We start from the raw sequence: 13,763 nt of genomic DNA on the forward strand, positions 1-13,763 counted from the left end.
TTGGGAGGAGCTCGCACTGAAAAGCACTTCTGATTGGCAGGGGGGTTTGGCAAATGAGAACCCCGCCGTATCAGTTCCTGAGCTCTGAGGGCGTTGCATTAGCAGCGGTGGTCTTTGGATGGGTTGACCATGGGGCGCTGGGCCCAGCCGAGGTTTGAAGTATGGTGAAAAGCTTCCGGTTTCCATTGAGCTCTGAGACTCCTTTTGCATCCTGAATAAAAATCGAGGTTTGGCAGAACAAAATAAAGATGTCGCGAGGTGAGGAGCATGAATGGAAGGAAGGTACGCCTCCCGTGACTTCGATACCACCAGCTCGAACGAGGTGAGCATCAGGTACCATCTTCGCGTCGCTTCGTATGTTCATGATTTACTCTTGAAGATTTCGATCTCGATCTGTATCACGGTCGCGACAAGTATTCACTTCCTTTGAGACCATTCAACCCGGCAACGTTTTTTTTGTTTTTGTTTTTGTTTTATTTTAATTCATTTTTGTACTTTTCTTCATGCCCTGATACGGGTCTTTCACGGGCATATAGTATGGATTATGGATCGATTGAGACACCTTTTCGAGGTATGTAGGGGATGACCGCTAGATACACCGAACCTTGAATTTCATGACTAAATCTCTTCAGTTCGTGGATCTCTCCCCGGCGAATCGAAAATCCAGATCTGTGATTTTGGGCCTGTATTTTCAAGTCGACACTTTCGAGCGAATCAAGTAAGATAATTTTGGCGCATCCCTTGTATAGATGCAGAATAAGCTAAGGCCAGCGGCGACGTGGTTCGTAGCGTGGCAAACGGATGTCAATGCGGGTGATGAAGGCGCAGACAATTACCGATCCTCCAATGACAAAGGTCACATATTAGACTGTACTATCGGGAGATCGGTGGCGAGCTACTGCAAGCGAGCCCACTTCATTAGCTTTGGAGCTTTGGCGTCACAAGCTGGCGCAGATCGACGGAAAATAAATGACAAGCCCTTCACAACTCCCAAGTCTCCGCCTTTCCCCGATTCCTGACTCGGGTAGTTTAAGGCAAAAGTCCGACTATGAAACCGCCAGGGTCAGCCGGGGCCATCGCTTCTTTGTCCGATGAAACAGCCAGGATGATGCCGAGTGCTTCACGCCCAGTGGGCCGTGGGTCCAGCCCAGTAACTTTAATGGCCATCAGGGGTATTGGTGACATTTAGAGCATTTGCTCAATGCGCATTCTGTGTCACAGGCGTGCGAGCTTGCGACGCTAGCCTTGGGGACGTGATCTCGACACGCTTTACGGAGTGATGGGGTACTGTACGTTCACAGGGTTGTCCACCCCATTGGGCAGTGTCGGTGTGGCAATTCAGACGGGAGATGGACTAATCACACCGTGCCAGCGTGTAAGGACGTGTCGAATGTTCTACCGCAGTTCCACGACCGTTCCTGTACGACAGAGCCCGAGACATTCCCTCCCTGCAGCTGCAATCTCCTGCGTCTCAGCCTAGGGATAAACGTGGCGACCACGAGATACGAGCTGTGCCATGGACCATGGTGAGCAAAGCCATGACAAGCCAGACGCCAATGGCATGTAGCCCGCTGGTTGGTGCACTTCGGGCCAGTTGATCGAGGATGAGCGTCGGCACCGGCCACTCAGAGGAGGCATAGAGTTTCGGAGAGACGAGATGGCATTCCGGCGGAAACCGCCTTGGTTCACGTCTCCGAGGGCCTAGGTCGAATGAATTGCGATTGACACGCCTTGCCCAAACGATCACGACCGATGCTCATGGCCTCCACTGGCCCGCTTATTTCGGACGCGACCCTCTTTTTTCTCCCTCCCTTCTTCGTGTCCGTGGGTCCGTGGTAGAACTTGAACTTGTTCGAGGCAAGGCCGAGGGGCGCGGAGCACCGTTAAGACGAGACCCAAACCCAGAGCACCCAGGCCAAGGGAAAGGATGTCGATTGGTACCAGGTAGAGGATTAGTTCAGAGAGTCCAAGTAAGAATAGGGAAATCATAAAATCGTAAAATCCAATTAAATCCTAAAATGGTACAAAGCGACCAAATTCCTCCCCCCTTTCCTTTACACCTGATGATTGGCCACGGTACTGCCGTTTGGACCTGACCGCTCGACCTCCCCTTTCTTTCAACCGTCCGTGAGAAAGACGACAGTTGCGAGACGAGACACTTTCGGTTCTCTTGTGGGAAAGGATTTCATTCAGCTTCGCAGTCTCACCTTATCCGTTCGGCGTGTTTCTCCCTTCCCGTCTCAGTACCGCTGGGGGCGCTCGTTAGCTTTCCGGACCATCGCCTTATTTTTTTCTTTTGAGAATTGGAATATACATACCCTTGCGATTTCCTCATATCCTTGTGAATGCTTGCATAATCTTGTCGCATCTCTCAGATCCCTCGATTTGCATTTTCGCCGACCTGCGAACCCTCGAACACGCGATCCCTCTATCTCGACCCCTCCCGCTCCGCGATTCTGCCCTGCGGATCCCTCAATTGCCTATGAACCTCGTGATTTAAGATCGTTAATTGCATTTTTCTCCATCTCTCCGCTCGTGGCTTGATCACTCGGCCTGGTGGACGCGAGCTGTCTCCGTGAGCTTTTTGGCCAAGTGGGATGTTGCTAGACGTCTAGTTCAACACAGAATACTCCGGTTCACACACTTCATCCATCCCGATGGGCAACTCCCAGGGAAAGCCCGTGGCTTTCAATGAGGCAGGTAGGTTTCATTCTGCGTGGAGCTGGTGAAGTGCGGATTGGGCTGGTGCTGATTGTTCCTAGTCAACCTCAACCACTTCCGCCTCCTTCGGGTGGTCGGAAAAGGTGCCTTTGGAAAGGTTCGCATTGTCGAGAGGAAAGACACAGGCTTAACGTTTGCCCTCAAATACATTCGCAAAGAAGAAGGTATGTCATCCCCCGCACAGATCCAACTGAAACACCGCTAACTTCATCTTTAGTGGTACGCTCGGAAAGTGTACGGAACATTATCCGCGAACGCAGAATGCTCGAGCATCTCAACCACCCCTTTCTTTGCAACTTGCGATACAGTTTCCAGGATATAGAGTACATGTACGTCGTGGTCAATTGGGCACCAATCTGAGCTAGCTCGCTAATCCCTGCTCCAGCTATATCGTGGTCGATCTCATGAACGGTGGCGATCTCCGGTTCCATATCTCACGCAAGTGTTTTACAGAGGAAGCAGTGCGCTTCTGGATGGCAGAGCTTGGTTGTGCCTTGAAGTATATTCACTCTCAAGGTATCATTCATCGGGATCTTAAGCCCGATAACGTGCTATTGGATTCCGAAGGGCATGTCCATTTGGCTGACTTCGTATGTTTCAATACCCGGGTCCCCTTTTTCCCCCTCTTGTTGGAATGCTACTAACTCCATATGCTCCAGAATGTCGCTTCTGATTTCCGACCTGGAAAGCCTCTCACCAGCAAATCAGGAACCTTAGCTTACCTGGCCCCGGAGGTCTACGAAGGAACTGGGTACTACAACGAAGTTGACTGGTGGTCATTAGGTGTTACATTCTACGAGTGCATCTATAATAAGGTATGTCCTCTGTGACAGTCAAAATAGTGTCCGGTCTAACATGTCTTTAGCGACCATTCGAAGGCCGCAGCCAGGAAACTCTGAGTGAAAACATCAAAAAGGCACAACCCAAGTACTATGTCACCAATCCCGCTGTATCAGTCCCCTGTCTACGAGCCTTGGGTGCATTAATGGAGAAGGATCGGAGTCGCCGTATCGGTGCGATTGGCTGGGAGAGCTTCACCCAGCACGTGTTCTTCGCCGACATCGACTTTGAAGCGCTGGAGCGCAAAGAGTACTCTCCAGTCTTCCGGCCGTCTAGTGACAAGACCAATTTTGATGCGACGTATGATTTGGAGGAGCTGCTGTTGGAAGAAGCTCCGCTGGAAGCCCGCGCTCGTCGGCAGAAACCCCGCGCCGAACTTCGAGATGATGCTACTGCCAAAGAAATTCGCGAGGATGAGCTCCATCGCCTGATTGAAACAATGTTTGAACCTTTCGACTACACCACCGTCAGCTTCCAAGTCACCGCCGCGGAAGCCATCGCTGCAGCAATGTGAGCTCAACTTTCATCCAAAAATATACGCAATGGTGTTAACATCCTCTACAGAAACCCCGAAGACTGTATTCCTATCGCGACCGCCACCTCCACAAACCATGCCCGCCATCCTTCGCAACCTGAATCATCCGCCCGAAACGTTGCTACCCCGCAACACGATGGATCTGTCCAACGCATGCCCCCAAACGAGAACATGACCTCAGTCAGTTCGAATCTCGACCCGAATGATTCGGCCGGCCCGCAGCCATCTTCGCCTTCGAGTTCACGCGTATCTCCCTCTCCCATTCCTCCTCCAGCTCCATCCTTCCACCGTCCGTTACCTCAAAACCCCCAGCGCGGCGCGACACGGAAGACGAGTAAAGGCGGCGGAGTACAGATGGTACTTGAAGAGGCCGGCAGCTGGAGTGAGCTCGCCAATCACAGCTCAACTCTTCCCGCTGAGGGGCTGCAGGGCGAGGAAGGCAAGGGCAAGGCATCCAACAGTGGCATGCTGTCCTTCCTCAGTCGAAAGAAGGGCCGTGATCGCAGTCCCAAGCCTACCGAGCCCGGTGTCTTGGGTAAGGAGGGAGCTAGGCAGATCATCAGCTGAGCATATCATCCGAGAAGAATATGCTGTTGGTCATAAGGATTCGTTATTACTGTTTACTGTCGGTAGACACCGCTTGCACCGGAGCAACAGCTCGCCTTGCAAATCCAGCGCAATGCTACCATATCTGCGCTGCTGGATGTCCTCTGGCTCTTCCATTTGGCGCATCCACATACACTCCACTGACTCGGCTCGGATCGCTTTCGCTATCTCGACATCTTTCAACCTTCAAAGCTCCACTGAGAAGGAGAAGCCATGTCCGGACCATTGATAAACTGTTTCATCATACCGTCTGCAGATATCTGCAGAAAACGACGGGTTGCCTGTGGCATCTCTATTCTGTTCTTCTAGATTCCCCGGGCTCAGCGACAATTCATTTGTGTTCTATTTCTATCTCATACTCCCTCCATCACAAAGTTGTACAGATCGACAGATTTTCCCTGTTGTCATTATGGAAAGCACCTCTGTTCATTATATTCGGTTCACCCGTCTGTGCTTGGAGTTCTTTATCCCTTCATTGATGAACACACGACAATTTATTTACGTTCCGGTCTAAGAAGGACTGGACCTTGCATTGACAGGCAGCAGAAGAAGTATATGTAATGTCTTTAGTGCTATATATCCATGAAATACCATCTCCATCCGATCTTTCCAAGTTTGCAATACCACAATGGCCTGGATTTCGAACTTCGCACGACATTTATTATACAACCATCCACCTGGAACCCACATGTGCGGGTGACATTGGTCTCCGAACTCGCGCCCCCTCGAGATCCACCCGGCGTCGCTCCGCACATTCAGGACCCCACCAAGATCCAAGATTAGAGAGTACTTTGGAAACAAGGAATAGTATATATTCAATCGGCACAATCCTATATCCCAAGACTATTGGAATCGCTGAGGACTGGGCATTTCCTGGGCATTACGTGTCCTGCATCCTGTTTCAGACACCCTCCGCACTAACGCGCATGGGGCAAAAGCAAAACAAAACCCCCGAAGATTAACCAGCTCCAAGAATTCAATAACCAAGCTCCAAACCACCGCATTCCGACCTCGAAACCACCTGTCCAGGGCATACCAGCCCAATCGCCTTGATCACAATCTCTACGGGCTGAACTCGAGCGCCCAATACCTTGTCCCACCACGTTACGTTCCGCGGGGGGGACAACGCCGCGGTCGCATTCCACGTCCCCCCCCATTCCCCCTTGAAACGAAGTCCCCTCGAAGAACATAATCCCACATACCTCGGATCGGCTCAGCCATGCGGGGCCAATCTCACAGTCGGGACCGTCATGGCGGGTCGCGCGATCGGGCACGCGAGCGGGAGCGGAGAAGAGAGCGCGATCGCGATCGCGACTATATCGCAGGCCGATACGAAGACGAAGGCGCATCCAGCCCTGGAGCTTCACGTGGGAAGTACAAGTTCCGCGGAGATGCATATGATTCTGGGACGCCTGAGAGCGACTACGAAGATGAACGGCGGCGCGAACGACGAGAACGACGAAGAAAGCTCGATGAAGAGCGGGCTTATAATGAGGCTGTTGAGGAGAGAAGGAAGGAGAGGGCATTCAATGATGCTGTGGAGGAAAGGAGGAGGAATCAATCGAAGGCGAAAGAATCACCAGCTACGTCGCCAATGAAGAAGAGGGATCGGGAGCGGGATCGCGATGGGAGGAGGCGAGATAGGGAGGGGAGTCCGAGCAGAGACGTTAGGGAGAGGAGGTCGAAGGCTAGAGGGGAGGGAAGGGAGAGGTCTTTGGATCCTGATGCTGAGGCGAGGAGACAGAGACGGAGGGAACGGAGGGAAAGGGAGAGAATGGAACAGAGGGAATTGGAGGCTGCTGCTGCTCTTTCGGCGGCGCGCAAGCATAAGAGTACCGAGTCGACGAGCAGTGCGTCTCATCTTCTTAGTGCGAATGCGCTGGCTAGGCTAGCTTCTGAGAATGATCTTGATGAACGTCCTGAGCGTTCTCGACATCTGGATCGGGAACGTGGACGGTCCAGAGACTATTATAGGGAACGTTCTCGAGACCATGATGAAGAGCGCAGAGAGCGCCGTCGGCGGAAGAAGGCCGCATTGGCAGCTGCTACTGGTGAATATGGGGAGGAGCTCGCCGAGGGACGGTCGAGGCGCAAGTCTGGTGCGCGAGTCGCATCGGGCTCCTACTTGGAAGAAGGTCGCAGTCCAGAAATGAAGATGCGGCGTCGTGGAGGTGGTGGGGCTGCCATGGAAGAGTGGAAAGAGGAAGACAGCTGGGAGGGCAGCTATGAGAGTGGCGCTCGAAGGCCATTCTGGAAATTCTGGGCAAATTGGTCCAGGAAGAAGCGCATTGTTATTGGAAGTTTAGTAGCAGTGATTGTTCTGCTTGCCATTGTCATCTCAGTTGCTATTGTTGAAGCCCAAAACAAGAGCAGCAGCTCAAACTCGGACTCAGGCTCGTCCGATTCATCTTCATCCTCACCTGCTAATTCGAATCTCGATGGCATGAATGAAAAGGATATTCCGGTGAGTTGCCGTCCAGAATCACTATGTCTAGGAATTCCTTACTAACTTGAACATCTCTAGGCTTATGCACGGGTACTTACCTGGATCCATTTACATGGTATGACACCGAAGGGTTTAATGTCACATTTACCAACGAAACCGTCGGTGGCTTGTCTATCATGGGCCTAAATTCCACCTGGTCCGATACTGCCAGGCCGAATGACAACGTGCCCCCTTTGAACGAGAAGTTCCCTTATGGCTCACAGCCGATTCGTGGAGTGAATCTGGGTGGATGGCTGTCGATTGAACCCTTTATTACACCGTCCTTATTCGATTCGTATTCATCTGAGGATGGTGTCGTTGACGAGTGGACATTGACCACGAAATTGGGATCTGCCAAGACAACCACCCTGGAAAAGCACTATGCAACCTTCATCACCGAATCAGACTTTGCCGAAATCAAGGAGGCCGGACTTGACCATGTCCGTATCCAGTATTCGTACTGGGCAGTCAAGACATACGACGGTGACCCGTATGTCGCCAAGCAATCCTGGCGATACCTCCTTCGTGCAATCGAGTACTGTCGGAAATACGGGCTTCGTGTCAATCTCGACCTCCACGGCCTTCCAGGTAGCCAGAACGGGTGGAATCACAGTGGCCATCAAGGCAAGATTGGCTGGTTGAACGGGACAGATGGCGAATTGAACAGGCAAAGATCTCTCGAGATCCACGACCAGCTGTCCACATTCTTTGCTCAAGACCGATACAAGAACGTCGTGACAATCTATGGTCTGGTTAACGAGCCACTCATGCTCTCCTTGCCCGTTGAGAAAGTACTTAACTGGACACAAGAAGCCACCGAGCTGGTACGCAGCAATGGAATTAATGCCACAGTTGTCTTTCACGACGGATTCCTTAACCTCGAAAAGTGGGATACTATGTTCAAAAGTCACCCCGACAACATGTACCTCGACACGCACCAGTATACAACCTTCAACACAGGTGAAATTGTTCTCAACCATACTGCCAAGATCGACATTATCTGCAACAGCTGGAAGCCCATGATACAAGCCATTAACATCACTAGCACAGGTTGGGGCCCAACAATCTGCGGCGAGTGGTCCCAAGCTGATACCGACTGTGCTCAATACGTTAATAACGTCAATCGCGGCACGCGCTGGGAGGGGACGTACGATACTAGTTCGACGACAGCCTACTGCCCCACGGCCGCTGATGGCACCTGCAGCTGTGCCAGTGCAAACGCCGACGTAACTGAATACTCAGATGCGTATAAGAAGTGGCTGCAGACCTACGCCGAAGCCCAAATGGCTGCCTTTGAGACCGCACAGGGCTGGTTCTACTGGACCTGGCAAACGGAGTCTGCAGCGCAGTGGAGTTACCGCACTGCATGGAAGAATGGTTTCATGCCCAGCAAGGCTTATTCGCCATCATTTACATGCGGCGATACAGTTCCTGATTTCTCCGCCCTCGGACTAGCAGAGTATTATTGAGATAGGATATGCACGAAGGATGTGACGTGTTTCCTTTCATGCTTGCATTTGATTGCGATCGTGGTCTGTTTTTTTTTTTTCTGGTGTTTCTTCCTTTTCATTTTTTGTATATCAGACCAAGTTTTAGATCGAGATTCCCCTCGGAATGAAGTCTGCATCATCGTTCCCTAGGAACTAGCTTCTTCCTCATCAGCTTGGAACCAGCCTCCCTGCTCCCACGTGCTAGGTTTGTAGAGACATGACTCGCGGTTGTTTTTGTCCTCCAATCCCTGTAGCAGCTCGTCCACGCGCTGAAAATCAATCGGCTTCATGATCCAGCCGTCGAAGCCAGCGTCAATGTAGGCTTGTCGATCGCTCTCTTTCAAAGAAGCGGAGACTGCGAAGATGGAAATGCGGCAGTTTTCAAAGAATTGGGCTTCGTGATCCCGTATCATTTTCGTAGCTGTGATCCCGTCTACGATGGGCATCTGGGAGTTGGGTTAGTCTGATGGAAGATCCTAAGGAAGTGAAGTGCACACCTGGAGATCCATCAAGATGGCATCAAAGGAGTGGGGCCATTCAATGTAAAGAGAAGCACACTGCTTGCCGTTGCTTGTCATTTGAACCATATAATCGAGTTTCTCCAAACGCTTCTTCACGATCGTGCTGTTGATGGGATCATCCTCGGCGACGAGGATGCGTAGTTTGGAGATCTGAGGCATTTCAGCGGATTCACTTGACTTGCGTTGTTTCTGATCGGTGGATATTTGATGCTCAGGCTTGGATGGTCGTTCGGCTTCGTCCTTGGAGCGACTGAGGTTTCGGGCCTCCTTAGGCTTGAGGGAGATATCCAAGTTGCAGAAGTTGCTCGGAGAAGTGAATGTTTCATCGCCACAGTTACATGTCACGCCTTCGCCTTCGCCTTGAGCTCCTTCCCTTGCTGTCCGCCCAGGGTCGTTCTTGCTTATATGTGTCTTACATGATACTTGATCTTTCCCAACACCGTCTGGCTGGTGAACAACACCATTCTCATCCCTCGACAGGTCTCCTTTCGAACATGCTGAGATGCTCTGCTTTTCTTTTCCCGACAGCGGGAACTTGAGTCTGATTTTGAAACAGCTGCCTTTCCCTTCCTCGGATTTTAGACTCAACTGCCCATTCATATTGCGAACGATGCGAGCAACGAGGGCGAGACCCAATCCTAGGACGCTCCCCGTCTTCATCGTCGAATCATCTGATTTCTTTTCATACTGAGGGTTCCGCAGATATCCCGAGTTGGAGACTTGTTCTAACTCACAGAAAAGCGTTTCAACGCTCTCTGGCGACATACCTGACCCGGTATCGTGGAACGCCACTTCCACTGTGATGTGGTCGGATTTCCAGGCTTCACGCGGAACACATGATTCGATGGTCACAGCTCCAGATGGAGTATGTCGGACAGCATTGCTAATGAGATTGGTGATAACTTGCCGCACACGACGCTGATCGCCGAGTACCTGGGGCAATGCAGCGTGCTGCACGACCTGAAGATCCACATTTTTCTGTCTTGCTTCTTCCCAAAAGATATCGGTGGCCTCGCAAAGAGTGTCAGAGAGACTGAAGACTTCGTCTTTGATGAGATTCTGCCCGTTCTCGGCGTTGGTGAGATCAAGGAGGTCGTTGATAATGTAGACGAGCGACTTGGAGGCCGAATGTGATCTAGATAGGTTTTCCCGGGTTTCCTGATTAAGGCTTCCATCTAATTCAATTTCCAGGTAATTGATGATTGCATTCAGTGGCGTGCGGAACTCATGTGCCGAGTTGGCGAGCAGTAATCTCATCAGTTGGTTGTTTTGCATCGCGGCCTCTTTCTCTTGCCATATCTCGCTAAAGGTTCGATAGAGCAGAGACAACATTGATGCTTTTCCGAATTCCGCAGCAGACCATTCCGTCTGGCGGCTTGGCTTGTCGCGGTCATCTTGCCGGGTACTCGCTAGATTTTGACGGTTCTCGTGGTGGGTATCACTCCGAAAGAATATTATAAAGTCATGGCCTTCAGCTGATAGTGGTATATACAACAATCCCGACAGATGCCGGAAACCGGGTGAATACTCCAGGTCCTCGAAATCCGACAGAATATCCGTTGACCAGAGCACAGTGTCGAGCTCCTTGGAGCGCATATACTTCAGAAGGGCGAGAGCTTCCTGAGAGTCGAATGGTTTGCCCAAGATCTTGATTTCCTCCAAGATGGAGGCGGCGGCATAATCAGCACCGAACAGACAGAGAAGATCGCCAGATGGACACTTCACATTGCCTTCACTATAACCACATATCGGAGATGCACTCTTTACTTGCGACTGAAATGGCAGTGTATAAGAAAGGCGCTCGATATTACAAGAGACTGCCTCGCTCATGAACCAACACACCTTCTGAAGAAGTGGATGGGGTTGTACATCAGCATTGTAGGATTGACACAGGATCAAGCCCCACAACTTTCCGAAGATATTAATACCAATGGAGATGCAGGCTTGCATCGGCCTATCCGTCCTAATAGACTCGGCACGCACAGGTAGGTAGCAGTGTGACAAGTCCTGGCTCGATCGATTTGCCGACTCTCGATACACCAGCTTGGCAGTCTCATTCCCTTTCCGATAGGAGAAGGACACTGGACTGCGCAAATAATTTCTCTTCAAATCTTCTGGGAATGCTGACTCTTCGAAGTGAATACCTTCATACGACTCCAGGCCTAGTATTGGGTCGGCAGTATCTGCCATGACAACCCCGTTACGATTGCCGTCGAAATGAAACATAGACAAGCGGTCAAACTGGGTCAATTGCTGCAGACATAACATGGTATGCTGTATAAGAGCCTGTAATGTCTGCGCGCTGGCTATCCGTTGCAGAACGCGAGGAAGGGCATTCAGAAGCTCGGTTTTAACAGTTGCTGGCCTCTGATCCACGACTTCGATGTTTTTGTGATCGCTCATTCCCTTATTACAGTTTGGGTCTTCATGAGCATCGCTTTCGTTGACTGGCTCCAGTTCCATCTCGCAAATGACATAGTTCTTACACGCATTACTTGTATGCATAGTACACCAAAGGCGCTTTATTTCACCTGTCGCGGTCATGAGGGACAGATCGAAGATCTCGGGCCCAGAGACCTCAACATCATACTCCTCGTCTAACACACATCGGACATGCGAAAGAAAAACGCTCCGCTCACGTTCAGGCAGCAGACTGTGAATTGACTCGAGTCCGAACAGCTCCTTGGGGCTGTAGCCCAAGATATCAGCCGAATTGCTGCTGGCAATCTGGACAGCAAAGGTATCGCCGGATCCGCAGATAACAAATAATGCACCAAATGGCTGGATCACGGTGCTAGCTTCATCTTCGACTAAGCTTTGCATCCCTTGGGTCTTTCCACTAGTATTCAAGATTCTCCCACCTTCGAGAATGGTGCTGTGTAAATGCTCCTGAAGAGTAGGACGCTCTGGAGAACTGCGAGCGTTGAGTGGAAATGCTTCTGAACTTGGAAAAGGATGGCCAAGAGTCGGAACTATTGGGAGTAATGGCGATACTCCAGAGTAACTCCCTCTTTCTTTGCGCATGCGAACCAGATAGTTCGGCCGCTTCTTGGATGCTCCAATCCTCTCATCGATCGACCCTTTTATGAACACATCACTGAAAGGAGAAAACGGAGTCTCAAGTTTATCCAGCGATGGTGTTTGGAGAGCCGAGGAAGGATTGGAATCGAAAGAAAGAACAGATTGGATGGGAAATACGCGTTCTGTGGTCTCGTTGGCAAATTGAGGAAGCTTCAATTTGGAGCGAGGCAGCTCGGTCACCGTGGATATCTCGGTCTTTACATCGGACAATATGCACATCGTTTTCGGCTCTGATAGTGTTCGCGCAAGGACTTTTTTGTCATCCGACTGCTTCTTTCTATCTTCGGGACCGTGGTATATGACCTTCCAGTGGTGATCACCAGTGATGCCTTTCATATCACTTGCGATGTTGCAGATTGAGTCCTGGTCTCCAAGACGACCTAGCTGGTGCATGGAGGTCAGTTCTTGAGATCTTTCATATTGAACGGCAGGGTATCAAGATCCGACGAACCCACTGTTGAACACCTTGCAAATGGAAGCGTCTTCACATCCAAGCTGCGTCTCCGAATTCTCCGGAGAAATAAAAAGAGAAAGTATCGACACAAAATATCGGCAAAATTATAAGAGTAGCGGGACGTTCGAAAGCAATCGAGCCTTCTCCGAAGTTTGAAGTTTGAAGTTTGGAGTTTGGCTTGTGCCTCGCCTCCAGCAACGAACCAGATTCAAAAGGCTATCTCCACGGAGATGGACCTATCCAAGGTCATTTGCCTCCGCACGAAACCTCCCAAGGCACATGTGTCTCCGGTTTGGCCGTCCGGTTCGCTAGAGACTCTCGCCGAAAATGCTCTCGCGATGCATGAACCCACACCCCCCGAACCGCGGCTCAAGCTAAATGATGTAGATGTTCCAAGCAGGAGATACACAAAAGTTTCGCCTATCTTGAAAACCCTCGTTTTGAGTAGTTATCGATTGAGCTTTCGTTCATCAGTTGCCATAGATCGGATGCCAGATGAGCAGCCATTTACACTCAGCTTGGATGAGCAGCTATTAGCTATGAGTGGATAAGAGATACAGTGCGGGTTTTACAATCAGGTCAATTTGCCATAATCACGCCCTAAATTGCCATCCTAGACTGATCGGTCCGGAGCTGATAGAAGCGACTTACCAATTTGCGACTTTTACAGCAACGAGTTAGGGCATGACCCATAAAGGCTATAATGGGTCGACGTGGTCTGTAGCTGGTCTAGACAAGCATTGCGTTGCTTTGAGCCATGGTCCTCATGCGGACCCATCGGGAGGGATAATTAAGCGGGATTGACTGAGGATAGGCAGGTCTATGTCAATTTAGTCGGATTTAGAAATGCCGATTCCATAGAACGGACTACTTTCAGAATTCCGCACAAGGGGCAAAGAATAGAGAGAGCATTGAGATCTACAAACGGACTTTGTAAGTATGACTGTGAAGAATAGACGCAGTGACTCTTTCTCGGTCCTCAATTCCGGGCATGTTTGCAGATGCTACCATAGGCTAAGATTGGCCCCTA

The 13,763-nt window shown here is 50.7% G+C and overlaps 3 protein-coding genes across 3 annotated transcripts; 2 read left to right on the top strand and 1 right to left on the bottom strand.

The window, feature by feature from the left end:
* Positions 1-2,657: 2,657 nt before the first annotated feature.
* N7477_009759 (serine/threonine-protein kinase) lies at positions 2,658-4,663 on the top strand (the record flags this gene model as incomplete). The annotated part of the gene is made up of 7 exons (XM_056971420.1): positions 2,658-2,700; positions 2,763-2,885; positions 2,939-3,050; positions 3,107-3,311; positions 3,381-3,536; positions 3,587-4,071; positions 4,126-4,663. 7 exons carry the CDS (start codon positions 2,658-2,660, stop codon positions 4,661-4,663), a joined length of 1,662 nt encoding a protein of 553 aa, XP_056818399.1.
* Positions 4,664-5,921: 1,258 nt separating this feature from the next.
* Positions 5,922-8,656, top strand: exg2 (putative exo-beta-1,3-glucanase; the record flags this gene model as incomplete). Its single annotated transcript, XM_056971421.1, has 2 exons — positions 5,922-7,170; positions 7,227-8,656. 2 exons carry the CDS (start codon positions 5,922-5,924, stop codon positions 8,654-8,656), a joined length of 2,679 nt encoding a protein of 892 aa, XP_056818400.1.
* A 167-nt stretch (positions 8,657-8,823) lies between these two features.
* Positions 8,824-12,672, bottom strand: N7477_009761 (uncharacterized protein; the record flags this gene model as incomplete). Its single annotated transcript, XM_056971422.1, has 2 exons — positions 8,824-9,123; positions 9,175-12,672. The coding sequence occupies 2 exons, from the start codon at positions 12,670-12,672 to the stop codon at positions 8,824-8,826; spliced, it is 3,798 nt and encodes a 1,265-aa protein (XP_056818401.1).
* Between the last annotated feature and the right edge of the window lie 1,091 nt (positions 12,673-13,763).

The sequence above is a fragment of the Penicillium maclennaniae genome (assembly GCF_028827695.1).
Source record: "Penicillium maclennaniae strain IBT 15551 chromosome Unknown utg000008l:1.0-3552695.0:1.0-3555053.0, whole genome shotgun sequence".
In the NCBI taxonomy this organism is placed as follows: domain Eukaryota; kingdom Fungi; phylum Ascomycota; class Eurotiomycetes; order Eurotiales; family Aspergillaceae; genus Penicillium; species Penicillium maclennaniae.